Genomic DNA, 24,914 nt, shown 5'->3' on the forward strand with positions numbered 1-24,914 from the left:
CGTTCTTCTCCCTGGAATGATCACAGAGTGCTTGTGATCCTTATATATAGGAACACACGTCTCTATGGTCATTTCACAAGCCACGCCCCCCCACAGTTAGAATCACTCCCCTAGGCTCACATTTAACCCATTGATCACTCACAGGGTTAACCCCTTCTCCGCCAGTGTCATTAGTACAGTGACAGTGCATATTTTTAGCACGATTTACTGTAGTAATGTCACTGGTCCCCCCAAAAGTGTAAAAAATGTCAGTTAGGGGTCCGATCTGTCCGCCGCAGTCCCACAAAAATATCGCCGTCATTACTAGTAAAAAAAACAAAAAAAAACAAAAAAAATGACATAAATCTTTCCTGTAGTTAGTAGACGCAATAACTTTTGCGCAAACCAATCAAAATACGCTTATTGCGATTTTGATATAGCAGAAAACAAATTGGCCTAAAATGTTAAAAAAATTTGATCTTTTAAAAAAAATTTTTGAGAATGTTTTATAGCAAAATGTGAAAATTATTGTTTTTTTTTTCAGAATTGTCGCTCTTTTTATGTTTATAGCGCAAAAAATAGAAAATCGCACAGGAAATCAAATACCACCAAACGAGATCTCTATTTGTGGGGAAAAAAAGGACATCAATTTTTAAATTAACGCAGTGGCGAATCGCAAAATAGGGCCTGGTCAGGAAGGGGGTAAATCCTTCCGTTCTTAAAGTGGTTAAACGCCCCACTATCTTCCACATGTCTTACTTTTGTTGCTGTATTAAAGCGGAGTTCCAGCCATTCACTCACCTGTCCAACGGTCCAGCGATGCGGCCGCCCGAAGCCTCGATCCTCTCCCTCGGCGCCGGCATCACTGATGTGGGCACCCGGCTGTGACAGTTTGCGGCTTCACAGCCGGGTACGCACTGCGCATGCGCGAGTCGCGCTGTGCGTCTTGATTGGCCAGCAATCTTCTGGGACCTCTGACATGTCCCAGAAGATTGCAGGGAGGGAGGGGGAGAGGAGAACTTCCGCTCAGGGTGCTGCGGCACTCCGAGCGGAAGTGGGAGCGGGTACCTGTGAAAACTAGGTACCCGCTCCCCCCCCCAAAAAAAATGACATGCCAAATGTGGCATGTCAGGGGGTCAGGACTCCCTAAAGCGGAAGTTCCACTTTTGGGTGGAACTCCGCTTTAAGTTGAAGCACCAAGTTGACTCCAATACCTTCCCACTCACTGTATTTGGCTCCGCCTCTCACACTCGGAGAGATCATCCAGTGGGGGTGTCGGCATCCCAAATGCATCCGCTTGCAAACAAAATTGCAAGCAGGAACCTGCCAAAGTGTGAATGGGGTGTGAATATTTATATTACCAGAAAACATCACAGCGTCAGACCCAATAGTCACACTCACCTCCAGGACAGTCCCCGGTATTCTGTCACCACGTCTAGAAGGTCCAGGACGAACGCTCCCGCACCGTTCCCTGCCTGCAACAGCAAAAGGATCATCTGAGTTAGACTGAAAGCTGAATTCCAGGCAGATATAAAACACAAAATGTAATCCCGTTCTGTCATGATTATTACTGTATATCGTTACATTATTTATTTTTAGCAGTGTAAGTATCTGAATGTTCCCTTTTATCAGACATCCTCCTGTACAGCACTGCTGGAGTCAGTGTGAGAGGAGGAAGCAGCACAAGGGGAAATCAGTGGATGTGCTCATAGGAGAAGAGAGCAGAGTGCCAGAGAGATGAGCTCATCACTGTGCTGCTTCTCCTTTCACTGTCCAGACACAGGCTGGGGGTGTGGCCAAGATGACCTGGGCTCTGAGGAAGTCAATTGCATGATGCTGGCCATCAGACTGAGGACATCTAGTGGTAGAAATAAAGTACTGGCCGGGGGGTAAAGTCACTGAACTGAAGATGAATATTGTAGTAAAGCTGGTTTTGTTACCTATCTTTTATTGGGCTATTTTTTAACTTATTTTGTCTTTTTCTTTTTAGTTGGAACTCCCACCAGACTGTGTAGAAAGGAAAGGGTTAGAACCTCTGTCAGGACTATCCCAGTCTCTGTGTCCATGTGTGGGAAACTCTTCTAACATTCCGCTTCCGAGAGACCGGAGGAAAATCTCTCCACTAGTCCCAGATAAGAATAAAAACCCAACAGAGGCTCCAACCATTCTAATCAATTTTTGCTGTTCCATAATAAAACCCATTATTTCCATCGGAGAAATCATTGGACCGGCATCCCAGGTACCGGCAGACTGAAATCCATGGCGGGCAATGGGGAAGATTCCCAGAAGATTGAATTCTTATATTCCAGCCAACCCGGATCTGAGGAACCCGGCTGGACTCACTGCAGTATAGATGGACTTATCCCAATTATGACATCATTAACCTACTAATGAGATAGAATTCTTACCTGATGGGTGGATGACATCATTATGTTGTGGTTTACTTATGTAATGACACAAATATATTCCAATATTCATACATTAAGGAAATATAATTCTTACTTATTGATCTAATTACAGAATGATGAATGACAGAACATCTGAATCCCTAACCTGTAACCTCAACACCAACTCTCCCTAAAACCCCAACACTAACCCCCCCTGTAACCCTAACACCAACTCTCCCTATAACCCCAACACTAACCCTCCCTGTAACCCTAACACCAACTCTCCCTATAACCCCAACACTAACCCCCCCCTGTAACCCTAACACCAACTCTCCATATAACCCCAACACTAACCCCCCCGTAACCCTAACACCAACTCTCCCTATAACCCCAACACTAACCCCCCCTGTAACCCTAACACCAACTCTCCCTAAAACACCAACACTAACCCCCCCCTGTAACCCTAACACCAACTGTCCCTATAACCCCAACACTAACCCCCCCCCCCGTAACCCTAACACCAACTCTCCCTATAACCCCAACACTAACCCCCCCGTAACCCTGACACCAACTCTCCCTATAACCCCAACACTAACTTCCCCCCCATAACCCTAACACCAACACTCCCTATAACCCCAACACTAACCCCCCCGTAACCCTAACACCAACTCTCCCTATAACCCCAACACTAACCCCCCCGTAACCCTAACAGCAACTCTCCCTATAACCCCAACACTAACCCCCCCTGTAACCCTAACACCAACTCTCCCTATAACCCCAACACTAACCCCCCCCCGTAACCCTGACACCAACTCTCCCTATAACCCCAACACTAACTTCCCCCCCATAACCCTAACACCAACTCTCCCTATAACCCCAACACTAACCCCCCCGTAACCCTAACACCAACTCTCCCTATAACCCCAACACTAACCCCCCCTGTAACCCTAACACCAACTCTCCCTATAACCCCAACACTAACCCCCCCCCGTAACCCTGACACCAACTCTCCCTAAAACACCAACACTAACCCCCCCCTGTAACCCTAACACCTACTGTCCCTATAACCCCAACACTAACCCCCCCCCCCGTAACCCTAACACCAACTCTCCCTATAACCCCAACACTAACCCCCCCGTAACCCTGACACCAACTCTCCCTATAACCCCAACACTAACTTCCCCCCTGTAACCCTAACACTAACCTTCCCTGTAACCCCAACACTAACCCCCCCTGTAACCCTAACACCAACTCTCCCTATAACCCAACACTAACCCCCCCCTCCCGTAACCCCTTACATCAACTCTCCCTATTACCCCAACATTAACCCCCCTGTAACCCTAACACCAACTCTCCCTATAACCCCAACACTAACCCCCCCCTGTAACCCTAACACCAACTCTCCCTATAACCCCAACACTAACTTCCCCCCTGTAATCCTAACACCAACTCTCCCTAGTACCCCAACACTACCCCCCCGTAACCCTAACACCAACCGTCCCTGTAATCCTAACACCAACTCTCCCTATAACCCCAACACTAACCCTCCCTGTAACCCCAACACTAACCTTCCCTGTAACTCCAACACTAACCCTCCCTGTAACCCCAACACTAACCCCCCCTGTAACCCTAACACCAACTCTCCCTATAACCCCAACACTAACTTCCCCCCTGTAACCCTAACACCAACTCAACCTAGTACCCCTACACTACCCCCCCGTAACCCTAACACCAACCGTCCCTGTAATCCTAACACCAACTCTCCCTATAACCCCAACACTAACCCTCCCTGTAACCCCAACACTAACCTTCCCTGTAACTCCAACACTAACCCTCCCTGTAACCCCAACACTAACCCTCCCTGTAACTCCAACACTAACCCTCCCTGTAACCCCAACACTAACCCTCCCTGTAACCCTAACACCAACCCTCCCTGTAACCCTAACACCAACTGTCCCTGTAACCCCAAAACTAACCCTCCCTGTAACCCTAACACTAATCCTCCCTGTAACCCCAACACTAACCCTCCCTGTAACCCTAACACTAATCCTCCCTGTAACCCCAACACTAACCCTCCCTGTAACCCTAACACTAATCCTCCCTGTAACCCTAACACTAACCTTCCCTGTAACCCCAACACTAATCCTCCCTGTAACCCTAACACTAACCGTCCCTGTAACCTTAACACTAATCCTCCCTGTACCCCCAACACTAATCCTCCCTGTAACCCTAATACTAACTCACCCTGTAACCCCAACACTAACCCTCCCTGTAACCCTAACACCAACCGTCCCTGTAACCTTAACACTAACCCTCCCTGTAACCTTAACACTAACCCTCCCTGTAACCCCAACACTAACCCTTCCTGTAACCCCAACACTAACCCTCCCTGTAACCCTAACACTAACCCTCCCTGTAACCCCAACACTAACCCTTCCTGTAACCCCAACACTAACTCTCCCTGTAACCCTAACACTAACCCTCCCTGTAACCCCAACACTAACCCTCCCTGTAATCCTAACACTAACCCTCCCTGTACCCCAACACTAACCCTCCCTGTAACCCTAACACTAATCCTCCCTGTAACCCCAACACTAACCTTCCCTGTAACCCCAACACTAACCCTCCCTGTAACCCCAACACTAACCCCCCCTGTACCCCAACACTAACCCTCCCTGTAACCCCAACACTAATCTTCCCTGTAACCCCAACACTAACCCCCCCTGTACCCCAACACTAACCCTCCCTGTACCCCAACACTAACCCTCCCTGTAACCCCAACACTAACCCTCCCTGTAACCCTAACACTAATCCTCCCTGTAACCCCAACACTAATCCTCCCTGTAACCCCAACACTAATCCTCCCTGTAACCCTTTAATATTTCAATGATAAATGAATTCTAATCCTTGCTACATTGTTATGAAGTAAAGTCTTCGCAGTGGGCGGGACTTACGGTGAGCGAGTCTCCCAGGGCTCCGATGATTTTAAAGTCGGCCGGCTTCAGATTGTGAACTAAATAAAAATAGAAGTTCATTGATTACATTTCTCTGATGAGCCGAACATAAACTGGAATCCTCCAGTGGTGATCTCTACGTACCAGACGTGGGGACGAAGTCCGATGGGGTCAGGTCAGTGCAGGTGAAGTTGGAGCCGATTTTCCTCTCCTGAAAGCAGAAGTTACTTTAGAAGAATTCACCCCAAAAATACAGAAGAAGAAGCATGATGGCGGTTTCCAGAGACAACTCGCCGGATGAGACCTTTAACCAACAAGCTGCTTTTTATTATGTCAGAGGTCAGCATGTTCCACAGGAGGACCGGTCACCCAAAGGCCATTTTATAGGTTGCAGGAATATCCGAGCCCTCTCCTCTTCTGGGAGTGTCTGACTACTACCTGTGCTGGCCCAGCTCCTCTGCCCCTCCCCTCACCTCCCTACACAACCTTTTAAAGCAGCTGCCGGGGAAAAAGTGCAGAGGAATGTATAGAGGGTCATTTATTTATTTATTTATTTTTTGCATGCACAAATTTGCAGATAAATAACAAAAATAAAATACATGAAATGCACATTATAATCTTTTTAGGTTTTTGTTGAAATGAATGGACTGGTGACGGGCCTCTCTAATCTTACCTGTGCTCCGCTCTTCTCCACCCGCATCATGTCCTTAAGAAACAAGTAGGGACTGTTCTTGTGCGTGTTCAGGAATGGCGTGTCCTGTGGGAGGAGCCAATCATGACATCATTACCACCATATTCATCAAACTTTATCAGAAGTACATTATAAGAGGCTGACAGACATCTATTACAGGAATTCTTCATTTTATATACCGTCCTTTACCTGTCTGTAATAATTTTATAAATATCTACATCCAAAATAAAACAAATATTACAATAAAAAAAAACATTTGGTTGTTAGAGGTTAATCCTGAAAATAACACAAACTAAAAGAACGTATGTAAAAAAAGATTCATAAATCCCCTATAAGTTCCATTTTTTAGAGGAATTCAGAAAATAATGGGTCTATTTATTACACATTTGCTGTGTGAATGTCTCAGAATGTCATCGCGAATCATTCCTGTAGTGTATCTAATATGTGAATTTCCTATGATTGTCACCGCCATCTAGTGGCCATGATTTGGTATTTTCCTAAAATACCTTAGTCAGAGAAATACTACATTATAGCCACTAGATGGCGCTGATGATCATAAGAAATACACATAAGGCAAATGACAGGGATTATTATTAACAGCTGTGCACAGTGATTTTTTTTTATATAAAATTATTGACATTTTATATGAAATTTAGACATGTGCATGATGAAAAAAAATTGGATTTTTGTCTTACCGTAAAATCCTTTTCTCTGATGTTCATTGACGGACACAGCTCCAGAATCTTCTTGACCATTGGGTTATACTGCCCCCTACAGGAGTAATAGACTAGGCAGGAAAAAGCTTTACCACGCCTATGGGGCGGTCCCAGGGGGTATACTCCCACTTCCTGCTATAGGCAAGCAGTGTCAGAAGAAATATAACCCAACTCCTTAGAGGGGCGGGTGCTGTGTCCGTCAATGAACATCAGAGAAAAGGATTTCATGGTAAGACAAAAATCCAATTTTCCTTTGTTCATTGATGGACACAGCTCCAGAATCTTCTGGACCATTGGCTAAACCTAGCCTCCCAGGTAGCATGGAGCTCAGCCAGTAACAACTGGAGCTCACCTGAAACATACCCCCTTCAAAGAGGACTAGACCTCTCAAAGAGTAGCCAGCAAAACCTTGCAGCTTAAGCAGCATCCGAAGATGCCAGCACATCCACTTTGTAAAATTTTGTGAAAGTGTGCACAGACGACCAAAAGGCCGCCTTGCAAACCTGCATCACTGACGCCTGATGGTGGAAGGCCCAGGAGGCACTAAGCGCCCACGTAGAATGCCCCTTAACAGGGAAAGGAGAACCTGACCCTTACCTGAATAGGCCTGCACTACCGTCTGTCTGATCCATCTGGAAATGGTCGCTGCAGACGCGCCCAAACCCTTGCGAGGTCTACCTGTAAGGAAAAATAGCGAGTCTGATTTCCTTAACAACTCGGTTACCGCCAGGTACACCTTGAAGGCCCGAACCACCTCCAGAGAATGCAAGGCAATCTCTTAGGATGCCTAGGCTTAGGACACAGGGAAGGCAACACCACGTCTTCATTCAGATGGAAACCAGAAACAACCTTAGAAAGGAACGACTGACAAGGACGAAGCACCACTTTATCTCTGTGAACCACCAAGTAAGGTGAACAACAAGAAAAAGCTGCCAGCTCCGACACCCTGTGCAGAAGAAAAAGCCACCAAGAAGGCTACCTGCTGGGACAATGTAAGCAGAAGAATCTCACGATTATTTTTGAATAGCAGCTACTGAAGAACCGACAGCACGGGACAACCACTAGGGGAGCCAAGTGGTGAACCCCCTGTACAAGGGTGCGAATCAAAGATACGTAGCCAAAAGGACATTGAAAGAAAAAACACCAAGGCCGAAACCTGGTCCTTGATGGTACCCAAGGCAAGACACTGCTCAACACCTCGTTGGATGAAAGTCAAACTCTGAGCCACTGAAAATGCGTGGGAGTGAACCCCAAGAGATTCATAGCAAGCAAAGTACGCTCTTCAAACACGATGGTAAATCTTCCTAGAAGTAGGAATCTTCCGTGGGAATCACGAATTCAGACAACCCTCTATCCTTCAGCAGCTGGCTTTCGAAAGCCAAGCCGTTAAGGCCAGTGACTGTAAGCAAGATGGAAGATTGGCCCTTGGGCCAACAGATCTCCTCTGAGAAGAAGCCTCCAAAGAACATCAGCAACCAACCGTCTCAGATCTGCGTACCAAGACCGGCGAGGCCAGTCTGGAGCTGCTAAGATGGCTGGAATCCCTTCTGCGTGGATCCTACGCAGGAGTCTAAGGAGGAGGAAAAGCGTATATCAGACGATACTGGCCCCAAGGAGCCACTGGTGCGTCTGTGGCATTGGCCAGAGAATCCTGAAACCGTGCCACAGACCTAAGCACCTCCCTGTTGAGACGAGAGGCCAACTCAGAAGTTCCCCACAAGAGACACAACTGATGAAATACCTCTGGAGGAAATATCCAGTATATTGATCAGTAGTCAGATTCTTCCAGAGTCCAGACCCCCTGAGTACAATCTTTGCTGAAAACGCCACCCCACCCTGACAGACTGGCATCCGTGGAGACCACTGTCCAGTACAGAAAAAGGAAAAATTCTCCCTGTCGAATCACCAGAGAGCGAAGCCACCAAAACAGGGACCCTCTCGTACCCCGTCTCAACAGGATTAGAATGACTAGAGACTGGATTCTTGTCCCACATGGCAAGAATCTCTCTTTTGCAGAAGTCTTGTGTGCAACTGTGCAAATGGAGCTGCCTCGAAGGTAGACACCATCACATCCAGGACCCGCATGCAAGTCCTGAGAGACAACCGACTGCTGGACAACAGGAGCCAAATGGCATCCTGCAGCCTATGGAGCTTGTCCCATGGGAGGAACACCCTGGCTGAGGCCGAGTCCAGAGCAGACCCAGATAGTCCAACTTGGTGGACGGAACTAGAGCCGATTCCTGGAACTCCTGCAGAGTCCACACAGTAATTTCCCGGTTGTCCGTCAGAACAGTCGGAGACTCTGCTTGCAGAAGATCATCCAGGTACTCCAGTACCACAATCCCCCACTGGCGCAACAACACCAACACCGGGGCCAACACTTTGTGAAAACCCGAGGAGCTGAGGCAAGATCAAAGGGTAATGCCACGAACTGATAATGCTCTTCGCCAAAGCGGAGGAAGCGCGGATGACCGGCATATATCGGAGAATAGGAAGGTAAGCGTCCTTGATATCGATAGAGGTAGAAGATCCCCTTGATGTAGGGATGCCACTACCATACGAATGGATTCCCTTTGGAACATCTGTACCCACACAAAGTGGTGCAGAGCTTTGAGGGCCAAGACTGGACGTACCGTGCCTTCCTTCCTGGGAACTGTAAACAGGTTTGAAGAAAATCCATAAAAAAAAAAGTTCAGATTCTGAAACCGGAACATTTACCCCTTGTAGTAGCAAATTTTGCACCTCCCTGAAGAGACCTTGCAGGTGGTCTGGGGATAAACGCAGGTTGGAAGGAAAGAACCTCTCTGGAGGATAAGACCGAAACTCGATCTTGTAGTCAGACCGAATCAGCTTGTGGACCCAATTGTCTTGAATCAGAGAGGTCCACCGGTCCGAAAAGAAGCAAAGATGTCCCTCTACCTCAGATACGGGTGAGAGCACCCCTTCAGGCAGAAAACGGCTTGTCTGCAGGTCTGGAAGGACCCGCTCTCAGCATACCAGACCAGGTCCTCTTGGAACCTATGGAGGAGGTCCTGACAGACTTAGATCCCTTGATCTTGAGATCCTTAGGAACGAAAAAAAATGCTTATGAGCCTAAAGAGAAAAGGCCCACGACTGCTATGAGACTCTATGCCCCTGGCAGCCTGTGGAAGAAGAGTACTCTTCCCCCTGAAAGACCCTTAATGATATCATCCAGGGAACAGGCGATTCCCCACAAAAGGAAGATCAGATAAAGCCTTCTGGAAAGTCTGGTCCGCAGACCAGCATTTCAGCCATATCATGCGTCGAAGGACCACTGCTGTCATAGACAGCCTAGAGACTAATGGAGCCGCATCCAGGGAGGCATCACAGACAAGCTGCAACCCCTGTACCAACTGGTCCGCCAGCTCCGCACAGGTAGGGGGAAGCTGTTCCCCCTCCAGATCCTGGTGCAAAATCTTTTCCCACTCCGTCAAAGTCTGGGACACCAAAGCTATGTTGAACACCGGCCCAGGGACCGAACCAGCCACAGTAACATGTGGCAGACCAAGTCTTGGTTCTCCTGTCAAAGGGATCTTTAAAGGCTGAAGACTCCTCCACCGTAAATTAGAGTGGATTTATTCAGCCTTGGGAACCTGAGAGTCCACCACAGATGGGACGCCCACATATTCAACAGAGACTCCTCAAGGGGATACCGTCTATCAAAAGACCCACAGTGACTGTTTAGAGGGGCTGGGGGGAATGGAGGAGAACCCAGTGGTCTGACCATTCCAGGGAGGGGCCCAAGTCCACCCCAAAAGACAACCAGGGGAGAAGGGGGACACTACTTACCACACCACAGAACTGGGTGGGCACCACTCCAGGCAGACCACCGCACCATCTTGGAATGGGGGTGCTGGGGGCCAGAGGCACGCTGTGATTCAGGCCGTGACCAGGTCCTGTGCATCCTCGCGAGACCTTTAACTTGCCGGCCAGCCCCCGTCCAGTAAGGCTATGTCGCGGCCGACCTAGTGCGGAGCGGAGGTCAGGTCGTGCTTGCTGGGCGGACTAGGGAGACCATAAGGATCTAGAATATCCAGTCCGTTGCCCAGTCCGACAGTTGATTGTAGTTCTCACAGGAACAGAAAAAATTAAAAGAGGAAAGAAAAATCAATTTAAAAAGAATAAATTGCCAGGACCAGAGATCCCAGCAGAGAAGTAGGTCCTTACTCCTGACTAGGAAAATGGGAGTATACCCCCTGGGACTGCCCCATAGGCGGGGCAAAGCTTTTTCTTGCCTAGTGTCCTACTCCTGTAGGGGGCAGCATAACCCAATGGTCAAGAAGATTCTGGAGGCGTGTCCATCAATGAACGAAAGAGAAATTTGTTTTGCTTCGTTTAGATTCGCTAATCTAGTAGTTTCGTTTTGCTAAATTCAGTTGATTCCATCAATTCGTATTCAGTATTTGTATTCAGAATTAATAATCGTAATTCATTTTATGTCTTTCTTGAATTTTCTTTGAATTTACCGATTTTCTCGATTAGAAACGTTCGAAACGATACATTACGATACGATACGAAACGATACGATTTTTAACCGGTCGAATCGAAAACTTAAAATTTTTTTTTATTTGAATGCGGCAAAGTGAACAAACAAAAGAAAAATCTTCATCAAATGATTACAATGACTGTATAAATCATTTTCGCCTTAACAAAAAAACAGAATTATTTCCAAATGGTGCTCTAATAACGCGCACAGTCTGTGATTTCAGAAATATGTTTAGTTCGAATTCGATGTAACATTCAATACAAATTTCAATTTGAATTTTCAAAATTCGGACGAATTTCGTTTCGGTATTTGGAGCATTTGGTGAACGAATCTTCCGAATAACAAAAAATTCACCGCACATCTAATGAAATTGTTTCCGGGAACCTACCTGTTCAGAGCACTGGACTTCATACACCTCTCCATAGTTGTCAATGTTTTTCTTCTCAGAATCCACCTTAAAAATGATAAAGACATTTTTTATGGGATAAATATTGGAAATATCTTTAATGTATTGATAAATTGTGAATTTTTTACTCCTAAAGTAGAATTCCAGCCTCATCCTAAAGAGGGTCCTAAACCTGCCCCCCCCCCCAACATCTATTCTGACTAATCTGTGTAGATAAAATGTACATGACTGCTCTGGTTCGGTCTCATGATCCCCTGTGTCTTCCAGCAGTGGCTGGTAAGTGCAGTAACGTCACCCATAGACCCCCATGTTCCAGCTGTTGTTGGTGCTCCCTCCTTTTCCCGGCAGCTGCCACTGCCTGAAACAGGGGAGTACTAAACACTGGCTGGTAATGCCTGGAGAAGTTATGTCACCCATAGGCTCCCATGTCCCAGCTGTTGTTGGTGCTCCCTCCTCTTCCCTGCAGCTGCCACTGACTGAAACAGGGGAGCACTAAATAATGGCTGGTAATGCCTGGAGAGGTGATGTCACCCATAGGTTCCCATGTCCCAGCAACTGATGGTGCTTGCTCCTCTCTCCTGTCCAGTCACATGATTCCCTGTGTCAGCCAGCGGTAGCTACAGGGGAAAAGAGGAAGCACTCAACAACGGCTGGTAAAACCTGGAGCAGTGATGTCACCCATAGTTTTTCATGTCCCAGCCATTGTCAAGTGCTCCCTCTTCTCTCCTGTTCGGTAATGTGATCCCTGTGTCAGCCAGCGACGGCTGCAGGGGAGAAGTGGGAACACTCAACAATGGCTGGTAATGCCTGGAGAGGTGATGTCACCCATAGGCTCCCATGTCCCAGCCACTGATGGTGCTTGCTCCTCTCTCCTGTCCAGTCACATGATTCCCTGTGTCAGCCAGCAGTAGCTGCAGGGGAAAAGAGGAAGCACCCAACAATGGCTGGTAAAACCTGAAGCTGTGACGTCACCCTTGTGTTTCCATGTCCCAGCCATTGTCAGCGCTCCCTCTTCTCTCAGGTTTGGTAATGCGATCCCTTGTGTCAGCCAGCGATGGCTGCAGGGGAGAAGTGGGAACACTCAACAATGGCTGGTAATGCCTGGAGCGGTGACGTCACCCATAGGCTCCCATGTCTAAGTCCTTGTCAGCGCTACCTCCTCTCTAGGGTCCGGTCACATGAGCCCTAGTTTTTTTAATCTGCACTCTAAGGCTTAGGTCCCCCTCTGAAAAATGATTTAACAATAGAGTAGCAACATTTGTATGATCTCCTTTGGCTGTCATGTTAGTCTTCTGGTAGGAGGTTGGGGGGACCACCTACCTGCCCTACTACAAAAATGGTTCAAGAATGGTTTAGGAACACAACAATGAGTTCAAGGTGATGCCTTGTCCTCCAAATTCTCTAGATCTTAGCATCTGTGGGATGTGCTGGAAAAACAAGTGGAATCCATGGAGGTCCCACCTCCCAACTTACAAGATTTAAAGGATTTGCTAGTAACGGCTTGGTGCCAGATACCACAACATATCCTGGGAAGTCTAGTGGAGTCCATGCCTCAATGGATCAGGGATGTTTTGTTTGCAAAAGGGGGACCTACCCAAAATTAGGTGGGTGGTCATAAAGCTTTTGGGGATATCAAATGGATTTATTATGGTTTCCTTTCCTGAGAATTTACAAAATTCCCTTAAAGAATGGAAACCTCTGCGTCCTCCATAGAATGGTCTGGTTGGGGGTGATGGTGTCCATAGGTGTGCAGGGATCTCAAGTGTTATGTAACAATAGATTGTGACTTTTATTGCACATCGCTGCTTCATCTTCTAGAAACCTACCAATACCCTGTATATAATGGAGGCAGCCATATGATGGGAGGTTATTCATTACATGGGGGGTGCGAATTGCAGCACTGGAGAAGACGATGAGTAGGTGGTGCCCACCGGTAGACGATGAGTAGGTGGTGCCCCCGGCAGACGATGAGTAGGTGGTGCCCCCCCGGCAGACGATGAGTAGGTGGTGCCCCCTGGCAGACGATGAGTAGGTGGTGCCCCCGGCAGAAACAAACATTGGTCTGCATGATACTCACCATGTGTAGGACAGGATGGAGGACCACCGTGAAGTCGTCTCTAGTGTCGTACCTTCCGGAGCTTATTATCCTCTCCAGTGCGGACTGGAAAGAAAAGAGAGAAAACAGACGAGTTTAGGTCAGGAGATATGGATTGTCCATGGATTCTTCATCCCATGAAGGCTTGGATTCTCCATTTGGCACAGCCAGCCCGAGCTTACAGGATAATTCACAGCTTTTCTCCGCAGTGTTATTGGCTGCACATATTGCTCCCATTGGGAGAAGACATCCAATAATACTAAAGAAGTTTATTCACTCAATTCATTCATTGTCACCTTATTATAGATTGTAACCAGAGAAGAATGTGAATGTTCCCAGTAAAAAAGCCGATCATACCAACGGGAGCCAAAGGTTGTGTGTCTACAGAGTCCAGTAGTGGAGGTTTATTTCTAAAAGTCAGAGGAATATTTACTGTTTTGGACCCCCAAGTGTCAGTGTGTCATTGTTCTGGGACCCCCCATGTGTCAGTGAGTCATTGTTCTGTACCCCCAAGTGTCAGTGTGTCATTGTTCTGGGACCCCCCAAGTGTCAGTGTGTCATTGTTCTGGGCCCCCAAGTGTCAGTGTGTCATTGTTCTGGGACCCCCAAGTGTCAGTGTGTCATTGTTCTGGACCCCCAAGTGTCAGTGTGTCATTGTTCTGGACCCCCCAAGTGTCAGTGTGTCATTGTTCTGGGACCCCCGAGTGTCAGTGTGTCATTGTTCTGGATCCCCAAGTGTCAGTGTGTCATTGTTCTGGACCCCCCAAGTGTCAGTGTGTCATTGTTCTGGGACCCCCAAGTATCAGTGTGTCATTGTTCTGGGACCCCCCAAGTGTCAGTGTGTCATTGTTCTGGACCCCCCAAGTGTCAGTGTGTCATTGTTCTGGGACCCCCCAAGTGTCAGGGTGTCATTGTTCTGGGACCCCCAAGTGTCAGTGTGTCATTGTTCTGGAACCCCCCAAGTGTCAGTGAGTCATTGTTCTGGGACCCCCAAGTGTCAGTGTGTCATTGTTTTGGGACCCCCCAAGTGTCAGTGTGTCATTGTTCTGGGACCCCCAAGTGTCAGTGTATCATTGTTCTGTACCCCCAAGTGTCAGTGTGTCATTGTTCTGGACCCTCAAGTGTCAGCGTGTCATTGTTCTGGACCCCCAAGTGTCAGTGTGTCATTGTTCTGGACCCTCAAGTGTCAGTGTGTCATTGTTCTGGATCCCCAAGTATCAGTGTGTCATTGTTCTGGACCCCCAAGTGTCAGTGTGTCATTGTTCTGGACCCTCAAGTGTCAGTGTGTCATTGTTCTGGATCCCCAAGTGTCAGTGTGTCATTGTTCTGGATCCCCAAGTATCAGTGTGTCATTGTTCTAGACCCCCAAGTGTCAGTGTGTCATTGTTCTGGGCCCCCAAGTGTCAGTGTGTCATTGTTCTGGACCCTCAAGTGTCAGCGTGTGTAACGCCGAGTGCTCCGGGTCCCACGGCTTCCCGAGAGCACTCCAGGCGTCCTCTGGGCAGCAGCGCTCCGGTCTTCCTCCCCGACCATGAGCGCTGTTCCCCGGCATCTCTTCCTATTTACCCGCCAGGTCCCGCCACCTCTTCCTCCCAGCGCACGCCGGGTTCCTTCCCGTTCTCCTCCCGGCGCGTGCGGCCCCGCTCCCTAGGGTGCGCGCGCGCCGCTGCTTTGAAATTTAAAGGGCCAGTGCACCACTAATTGGTGCCTGGTCCAAACAGTACAAAACGTATAAAAACCCACTTCCCCTTCCTGTCCTCGCCGGATCTTGTTGCCATTGTGCCTTGAGAAAGCGTTTAGTGTGTTTCCGTGCTTGTGTATTGACCTTCTGCCGTTGCCCCTGACTACGAACCATTGCCGCCTGCCTTGACCTTCTGCTTCGTCTGACCCTGCCTTTGCCTTATCCTTCTGTACCATGCCAGAATCAGCTGTCCGTGAGGTTGAGCCGTTACCGGGGGATACGACCTGATTGCTACCGCCGCAGCAAGTCCATCCCGCCTTGCGGCGGGCTCTGGTGAAAACTGGTAGTAACTTAGAACGGGTCCTCTGGTACGATCCACGCCATTCCCTCACGGACACAGAGGATCCACTCCTAGTGTCTTCCTTGACCCCCAGTCCGGACCCTGTCAGTGTGTCATTGTTCTGAGACCCCCAAGTGTCAGTGTGTCATTGTTCTGGACCCCCAAGTGTCAGTGTGTCATTGTTCTGGACCCCCAAGTGTCAGTGTGTCATTGTTCTTAGACCCCCAAGTGTCAGTGTGTCATTGTTCTGAGACCCCCAAGTGTCAGTGTGTCATTGTTCTGGATCCCCCAAGTGTCAGTGTGTCATTGTTCTGGGATCCCCAAGTGTCAGTGTGTCATTGTTCTGAGACCCCCGAATGTCAGTGTGTCATTGTTCTGGATCCCCAAGTGTCAGTGTGTCATTGTTCTGGATCCCCAAGTGTCAGTGTGCCATTGTTCTGGATCCCCAAGTGTCAGTGTGTCATTGTTCTGGGATCCCCAAGTGTCAGTGTGTCATTGTTCTGAGACCCCCAAGTGTCAGTGTGTCATTGTTCTGGATCCCCCAAGTGTCAGTGTGTCATTGTTCTGGATCCCCAAGTGTCAGGGTGTCATTGTTCTGGGATCCCCAAGTGTCAGTGTGTCATTGTTCTGGGATCCCCAAGTGTCAGTGTGTCATTGTTCTAGGACCCCCAAGTGTCAGTGTGTCATTGTTCTGGATCCCCCAAGTGTCAGTGTGTCATTGTTCTGGATCCCCAAGTGTCAGTGTGTCATTGTTCTGGGATCCCCAAGTGTCAGTGTGTCATTGTTCTGGATCCCCAAGTGTCAATGTGTCATTGTTCTGGATCCCCAAGTGTCAGGGTGTCATTGTTCTGGACCCCCAAGTGTCAGTGTGTCATTGTTCTGGATCCCCAAGTGTCAGTGTGTCATTGTTCTGGGATCCCCAAGTGTCAGTGTGTCATTGTTCTGAGACCCCCGAATGTCAGTGTGTCATTGTTCTGGATCCCCAAGTGTCAGTGTGTCATTGTTCTGGATCCCCAAGTGTCAGGGTGTCATTGTTCTGGATCCCCAAGTGTCAGTGTGTCATTGTTCTGGGATCCCCAAGTGTCAGTGTGTCATTGTTCTGAGACCCCCGAATGTCAGTGTGTCATTGTTCTGGATCCCCAAGTGTCAGTTTGTCATTGTTCTGGATCCCCAAGTGTCAGGGTGTCATTGTTCTGGATCCCCAAGTGTCAGTGTGTCATTGTTCTGGGATCCCCAAGTGTCAGTGTGTCATTGTTCTGGACCCCCAAGTGTCAGTGTGTCATTGTTCTTAGACCCCCAAGTGTCAGTGTGTCATTGTTCTGGACCCCAAGTGTCAGTGTGTCATTGTTCTGGACCCCCAAGTGTCAGTGTGTCATTGTTCTGGGATCCCCAAGTGTCAGTGTGTCATTGTTCTGGACCCCAAGTGTCAGTGTGTCATTGTTCTGGACCCCAAGTGTCAGTGTGTCATTGTTCTGGGTCCCCCAAGTGTCAGTGTGTCATTGTTCTGAGACCCCCAAATGTCAGGGTGTCATTGTTCTGGGATCCCCAAGTGTCAGTGTGTCATTGTTCTGGGACCCCCAAGTGTCAGTGTGTCATTGTTCTGGATCCCCAAGTGTCAGTGTGTCATTGTTCTGGACCCCCAAGTGTCAGTGTGTCATTGTTCTGCACCCCCAAGTGTCAGTGTGTCATTGTTCCGGGGTCCCCAAGTGTCAGTGTGTCATTGTTCTGAGACCCCCAAATGTCAGTGTGTCATTGTTCTGGACCCCCAAGTGTCAGTGTGTCATTGTTCTGGATCCCCAAGTGTCAGTGTGTCATTGTTCTGGGACCCCCAAGTGTCAGTGTGTCATTGTTCTGGATCCCCAAGTGTCAGTGTGCCATTGTTCTGGGATCCCCAAGTGTCAGTGTGTCATTGTTTTGAGACCCCCAAGTGTCAGTGTGTCATTGTTCTGAGACCCCCAAGTGTCAGGGTGTCATTGTTCTGGATCCCCAAGTGTCAGTGTGTCATTGTTCTGGGTCCCCCAAGTGTCAGTGTGTCATTGTTCTGGGACCCCCAAGTGTCAGTGTGTCATTGTTCTAAAACCCCCAAATGTCAGTGTGTCATTGTTCTGGGACCCCCAAATGTCAGTGTGTCATTGTTCTGAGACCCCTAAGTGTCAGTGTGTCATTGTTCTGAGACCCCCAAGTGTCAGGGTGTCATTGTTCTGGATCCCCAAGTGTCAGCGTGTCATTGTTCTGAGACCCCCAAATGTCAGGGTGTCATTGTTCTGGATCCCCAAGTGTCAGTGTGTCATTGTTCTGGACCCCCAAGTGTCAGTGTGTCATTGTTCTACACCCCCAAGTGTCAGTGTGTCATTGTTCTGAGACCCCCAAATGTCAGTGTGTCATTTTTCTTGGACCCCCAAGTGTCAGTGTGTCATTGTTCTGAGACCCCCAAATGTCAGGGTGTCATTGTTCTGGATCCCCAAGTGTCAGTGTGTCATTGTTCTGAGACCCCTAAGTGTCAGTGTGTCATTGTTCTGAGACCCCCGAATGTCAGTGTGTCATTGTTCTGGATCCCCAAGTGTCAGTTTGTCATTGTTCTGGATCCCCAAGTGCCAGGGTGTCATTGTTCTGGATCCCCAAGTGTCAGGGTGTCATTGTTCTGGATCCCCAAGTGTCAGTGTGTCATTGTTCTGGGATCCCCAAGTGTCAGTGTGTCATTGTTCTGGGATCCCCAAGTGTCAGTGTGTCATTGTTCTGGGATCCCCAAGTGTCAGTGTGTCATTGTTCTGGACCCCCAAGTGTCAGTGTGTCATTGTTCTGGACCCCCAAGTGTCAGTGTGTCATTGTTCTGAGACCCCCGAATGTCAGTGTGTCATTGTTCTGGATCCCCAAGTGTCAGGGTGTCATTGTTCTGGATCCCCAAGTGTCAGTGTGTCATTGTTCTTAGACCCCCAAGTGTCAGTGTGTCATTGTTCTGGGCCCCAAGTGTCAGTGTGTCATTGTTCTGGGATCCCCAAGTGTCAGTGTGTCATTGTTCTGGACCCCCAAGTGTCAGTGTGTCATTGTTCTGGGATCCCCAAGTGTCAGTGTGTCATTGTTCTGAGACCCCCAAATGTCAGGGTGTCATTGTTCTGGATCCCCAAGTGTCAGTGTGTCATTGTTCTGGGCCCCCAAGTATCAGTGTGTCATTGTTCTGGACCCCCAAGTGTCAGTGTGTCATTGTTCTGAGATCCCCAAATGTCAGGGTGTCATTGTTCTGGATCCCCAAGTGTCAGTGTGTCATTGCTCTGGGATCCCCAAGTGTCAGTGTGTCATTGTTCTGAGATCCCCAAATGTCAGTGTGTCATTGTTCTGGACCCCCAAGTGTCAGTGTGTCATTGTTCTGAGACCCCCAAATGTCAGTGTGTCATTGTTCTGGATCCCCAAGTGTCAGTGTGTCATTGTTCTGGGACCCCCAAGTGTCAGTGTGTCATTGTTCTGGATCCCCAAGTGTCAGTGTGTCATTGTTTTGAGACCCCCAAGTGTCAGTGTGTCATTGTTCTGGATCCCCAAGTGTCAGTGTGCCATTGTTCTGAGACCCCCAAGTGTCAGTGTGTCATTGTTCTGGGATCCCCAAGTGTCAGTGTGTCATTGTTCTGGATCCCCAAGTGTCAGTGTGTCATTGTTCTGAGACCCCCAAATGTCAGGGTGTCATTGTTCTGAGACCCCCAAATGTCAGTGTGTCATTGTTCTGGATCCCCAAGTGTCAGTGTGTCATTGTTTTGAGACCCCCAAGTGTCAGTGTGTCATTGTTCTGGATCCCCAAGTGTCAGTGTGTCATTGTTCTGAGACCCCCAAATGTCAGGGTGTCATTGTTCTGAGACCCCCAAATGTCAGTGTGTCATTGTTCTGGATCCCCAAGTGTCAGTGTGTCATTGTTTTGAGACCCCCAAGTGTCAGTGTGTCATTGTTCTGAGACCCCCAAGTTTCAGTGTGTCATTGTTCTGAGACCCCCAAATGTCAGTGTGTCATTGTTCTGGATCCCCAAGTGTCAGGGTGTCATTGTTCTGGATCCCCAAGTGTCAGTGTGTCATTGTTCTGGGATCCCCAAGTGTCAGTGTGTCATTGTTCTGGGATCCCCAAGTGTCAGTGTGTCATTGTTCTGGACCCCCAAGTGTCAGTGTGTCATTGTTCTGGACCCCCAAGTGTCAGTGTGCCATTGTTCTGAGACCTCCGAATGTCAGTGTGTCATTGTTCTGGATCCCCAAGTGTCAGGGTGTCATTGTTCTGGATCCCCAAGTGTCAGTGTGTCATTGTTCTGGGATCCCCAAGTGTCAGTGTGTCATTGTTCTGGAACCCCAAATATCAGTGTGTCATTGTTCTTAGACCCCCAAGTGTCAGTGTGTCATTGTTCTGGGATCCCCAAGTGTCAGTGTGTCATTGTTCTGGAACCCCAAATATCAGTGTGTCATTGTTCTTAGACCCCCAAATATCAGTGTGTCATTGTTCTTAGACCCCCAAGTGTCAGTGTGTCATTGTTCTGGGATCCCCAAGTGTCAGTGTGTCATTGTTCTGGGCCCCAAGTGTCAGTGTGTCATTGTTCTGGGATCCCCAAGTGTCAGTGTGTCATTGTTCTGGACCCCCAAGTGTCAGTGTGTCATTGTTCTGGGATCCCCAAGTGTCAGTGTGTCATTGTTCTGGGTCCCCCAAGTGTCAGTGTGTCATTGTTCTGAGACCCCCAAATGTCAGGGTGTCATTGTTCTGGATCCCCAAGTGTCAGTGTGTCATTGTTCTGGATCCCCAAGTGTCAGTGTGTCATTGTTCTGGACCCCCAAGTGTCAGTGTGTCATTGTTCTGGATCCCCAAGTGTCAGTGTGTCATTGTTCTGGGCCCCCAAGTATCAGTGTGTCATTGTTCTGGGCCCCCAAGTATCAGTGTGTCATTGTTCTGGACCCCCAAGTGTCAGTGTGTCATTGTTCTGGATCCCCAAGTGTCAGTGTGTCATTGTTCTGGGCCCCCAAGTATCAGTGTGTCATTGTTCTGGATCCCCAAGTGTCAGTGTGTCATTGCTCTGTGATCCCCAAGTGTCAGTGTGTCATTGTTCTGAGACCCCCAAATGTCAGTGTGTCATTGTTCTGGATCCCCAAGTGTCAGTGTGTCATTGTTCTGGGACCCCCAAGTGTCAGTGTGTCATTGTTCTGGATCCCCAAGTGTCAGTGTGTCATTGTTCTGAGACCCACAAATGTCAGGGTGTCATTGTTCTGAGACCCCCAAATGTCAGTGTGTCATTGTTCTGGATCCCCAAGTGTCAGTGTGTCATTGTTTTGAGACCCCCAAGTGTCAGTGTGTCATTGTTCTGAGACCCCCAAGTGTCAGTGTGTCATTGTTCTGAGACCCCCAAATGTCAGTGTGTCATTGTTCTGGATCCCCAAGTGTCAGTGTGTCATTGTTCTGGACCCCCAAGTGTCAGTGTGTCATTGTTCTGGACCCCCAAGTGTCAGTGTGTCATTGTTTTGAGACCCCCAAGTGTCAGGGTGTCATTGTTCTGGACCCCCAAGTGTCAGTGTGTCATTGTTCTGGGACCCCCAAGTGTCAGTGTGTCATTGTTCTGGGACCCCAAGTGTCAGTGTGTCAGTGTTCTGGGACCCCCAAGGGTCAGGGTGTCATTGTTCTGGACCCCCAAGTGTCAGTGTGTCATTGTTTTGAGACCCCCAAGTGTCAGTGTGTCATTGTTCTGAGACCCCCAAGTGTCAGGGTGTCATTGTTCTGGGACCCCCAAGGGTCAGGGTGTCATTGTTCTGGGACCCCCAAGGGTCAGGGTGTCATAGTACTTCTGGGGCCCAAAATTCTCTAGAATGCCAGGACCTTTCCTCGATGGTTTTGGACCCCATTGATCCAGTGTCAGGGATCTAAAGGGAATTGGTTCTTATGGAAATGAATTGTTTCTAATGGGAACCCGGCACCTCCAATTTCTATTATAAAGCAGAGAAGGTTTGGGTGAGTTTATGGAAACGTCCTTCACAAACTTCAACCCAACGTGACAACTGGAAAACAATAACACATTGTATCTGCTGGTTACCGAGTGACATCTGACCACAGAAGCTCCATTAGAAGATGACATTGAACTTTGATTTGAGGTTTCCAGATAAATCCAATAATAATTATCTTCTCTGGACTCATCTCAGCCCGATTCCCCTGATAATGGCGTTATCTGCCGAGATGGAGTTCAGATACAATGTGTTGGGTCAGACCTTGGCATTGGGGAACGTACAAAGACTGGTGGAGAATGACTGCTACAAGTTTGAGGCTCCATTCACATATAGGCGTTTCGGATCGCGGGCAGAATTGCTGCGATTCTGCCCATGATTCTGAACTATTGCAAATCGCGTTACACCCGAGCAATTCCCGTGACTTGCAATGGCACCCCAAACGCGGCGCGATTTTGCCACGATTGTCACCCGACGAATCGCAGTAAAATCGTGCAAACAGAATCGCAAGATGCCTGACGCCGAAAAGAAGTTCTTGTACTTCTTTTGGGCGTCAGGCATCCCGCGATTCTGTTTGCGCAATTTTACCACGATTCGTCGGGCGAAAATTGCGGCAAGATCGCAACGCATTTCGGGTGCCATTGCAAGTCACGGGAATCGCTTGGGCATCCCGCGACTTGCAATGGTTCGGAGTAGCGGGCAGAATCGCGGCAATTCTGCCCACGATCTGAAACTCCTCTATGTGTATGGAGCCTTAATGTTCCCCACAAAATAATATCTCCGTGTCGTGGAACAGACCGATACAATGTGCCAAATGTTTCATTTCTCTGTAATCTCAGAAGCATCTTAGAACCTTTTATTTAGGCTGCATTGTTTTCTTTTTTAGGCTTTTTTTCAATTTATTTTCACCCGGTGATCCTGCCAGTAAGTCTCAGTTCACACTAGCGTGGCTTCAAAGTCGCCCAACCTTGAAGCCGTCCCCCACAGCGTGATTTTATCACAGCTTTAACCACTTGCCAACCACTCACTGAGCTGGTACTGCGGCAAAGTGGCTCCTTATCGTCCAGCGCCTAAGACCTACGTCACTGGATCCCGCCCCTTTCTCGGCGGCACGCGCGCCACCGGAGGCTCGCTTCCGCTGTATTCAGACACAGCGGGAGTCGGGCCAGGGGAGGAGAGGCGGTCATCACCGCCGCTCTTCCCCGATCGTCGGGGATCAAGTGAGGAGATCCGCCCACTTGTGTAAACAAAGCAGGCGGATCTCCTCTGCGACAGACAGGGACAGATTACAGGATTCAGCATAGCTGAACCTGCGATCTGTGTCTGTGTCACACAACCCCCTCCCCCCACACACGTCAGTAAGCATAAGGCATACATTTAACCCCTTGATCACCAATAAAGTTAACCCCTTCCCTGTACGCTTATATTTATAGCAGAAAGTTAAATATATAGTGTTTTTTTCTAAACTGTCTGCCTTTTTTGTTTATAGCTCCGATGTCCGCCGGCCACTCGCGATCTCCCACAGGAGAGAGAGAAAGACGGACGGCTGATGTAAACACAACCGTCTGTCATTCTCCCTGAAGCAATGACAGAGGCTATGCGATCCTTCTATATATGATTGCATGTCTCTGTGATTACTTCGCTAGCCACGCCCCCTAACAGCTAGAATCACGCCCCTAGGGACACACTTAACCCCTTGATCACCAATAAAGTTAACCCCTTCCCTGCCAGTGTCATATTTACAGTAACAGTGCATCTGTATAGCACTGATTACTGTGGTAATGTCACTGGTACCCCCAAAAGTGTCAAAAATGTCAGTCAAGGGTCCGATCTGTCCGCTGCAATGTCGCAGTCCCGCAAACAAAATCGCAGATCGCCGCCATTACTAGTTAAAAAAAAAAAACAATAAAAATGACATAAATCTTTCCCCTAGTTTGTAGATGCGATAACTTTTGCACAAACCAATCAAAATACGCTTATTGTGATTTTTTTTACCAAAAATATGTAGCAGAAAACAAATTGGCCTAAAATGTTAAAAAATTTTGATTTTTACATTTTTTGGGGAGAATTTCATATAAAAAAATGTGAAAAATATTGTTATTTTTTCAAAATTGTCGCTCTTTTTTTGTTTATAGCGCAAAAAATAAAAAAAATCGCAGAGGTGATCAAATACCACCAAAAGAAAGCTCTGTCTGTTGGAAAAAAAGGACGTAAATTTCATTTGGGTACAGCGTCGCAGCACTGCGCAATTGTCCATTAAAGTCACGCAGTGCCGAATCGCAAAATAGGCCCTGGTCTTTGAGCAGCCAAATCCTCCGGGGCTAAAGTGGTTAAAGAGGAACTGTCCTGCTTATTCCTATTACAATGGATGTTTACATTTCTTGTAATAGAATAAAAGTGATCAGAAATTTTTTTTTAGAAGGACAGTGTAAAAATAAAATAAATAACTAAATAGGAAAAAAAAAATTACAGTGCTCCGTCCTTCCGAGCTCGCGTGCAGAATGAAAGAAAGTCCCAGAGGATTTCGCAAAAAATGGCCTGGTCACTAAGGGGGTAAACCTTCCGGAGCTGAAGTGGTTAATATACCCATTGCAGTCATGTGATTGGCTCACCTGGAAGGAGAAGCGGAGTGTGGCTTTATAATAGTCAGACGGCTTCCCGAAACACTCACAGGATTCCCTGGCAGGAAATAAAGACAGAGGGTTAGCGCCACCTATCAGATCCCACGCTACAATGCAATCATTCATCTCATTTAAAGAGGAACTTCAGTCGCTCCTCTGACTTTCTGTTTTTTAGCTCCACCCACCTGTCATGCAGTGCTGTCAGATCCTCACCTGTCATGCAGTGCTGTCAGATACTCACCTGTCATGCAGTGCTGTCAGATCCTCACCTGTCATGCAGTGCTGTCAGATACTCACCTGTCATGCAGTGCTGTCAGATACTCACCTGTCATGCAGTTCTGTCAGATCCTCACCTGTCATGCAGTGCTGTCAGATACTCACCTGTCATGCAGTGCTGTCAGATACTGACCTGTCATGCAGTGCTGTCAGATCCTCACCTGTCATGCAGTGCTGTCAGATACTCACCTGTCATGCAGTGCTGTCAGATCCCCACCTGTCATGCAGTGTTGTCAGATACTGACCTGTCATGCAGTGCTGTCAGATCCCCACCTGTCATGCAGTGCTGTCAGATCCTCACCTGTCATGCAGT

The 24,914-nt window shown here is 48.2% G+C and overlaps 1 protein-coding gene across 1 annotated transcript in view; it reads right to left on the reverse strand.

Moving 5' to 3' along the window:
• The window catches only part of PLB1 (phospholipase B1), a gene marked incomplete at its 5' end in the record, with an annotated part of 217,657 nt that overhangs the window by 148,631 nt on the left and 44,112 nt on the right, over positions 1 to 24,914 (reverse strand). Inside the window, 7 exons of the mRNA XM_082251005.1 lie at positions 1,381 to 1,454; positions 5,321 to 5,379; positions 5,465 to 5,531; positions 5,994 to 6,077; positions 11,623 to 11,688; positions 13,718 to 13,816; positions 24,317 to 24,383. Coding sequence (XP_082107131.1) covers positions 1,381 to 1,454; positions 5,321 to 5,379; positions 5,465 to 5,531; positions 5,994 to 6,077; positions 11,623 to 11,688; positions 13,718 to 13,816; positions 24,317 to 24,383 — 516 coding nt within the window. The remainder of the gene's footprint in view (positions 1 to 1,380; positions 1,455 to 5,320; positions 5,380 to 5,464; positions 5,532 to 5,993; positions 6,078 to 11,622; positions 11,689 to 13,717; positions 13,817 to 24,316; positions 24,384 to 24,914) is intronic.

This window comes from Pelophylax lessonae (genome assembly GCF_965119305.1).
Source record: "Pelophylax lessonae genome assembly, chromosome: 3".
Taxonomy (NCBI): Eukaryota; Metazoa; Chordata; class Amphibia; order Anura; family Ranidae; genus Pelophylax; species Pelophylax lessonae.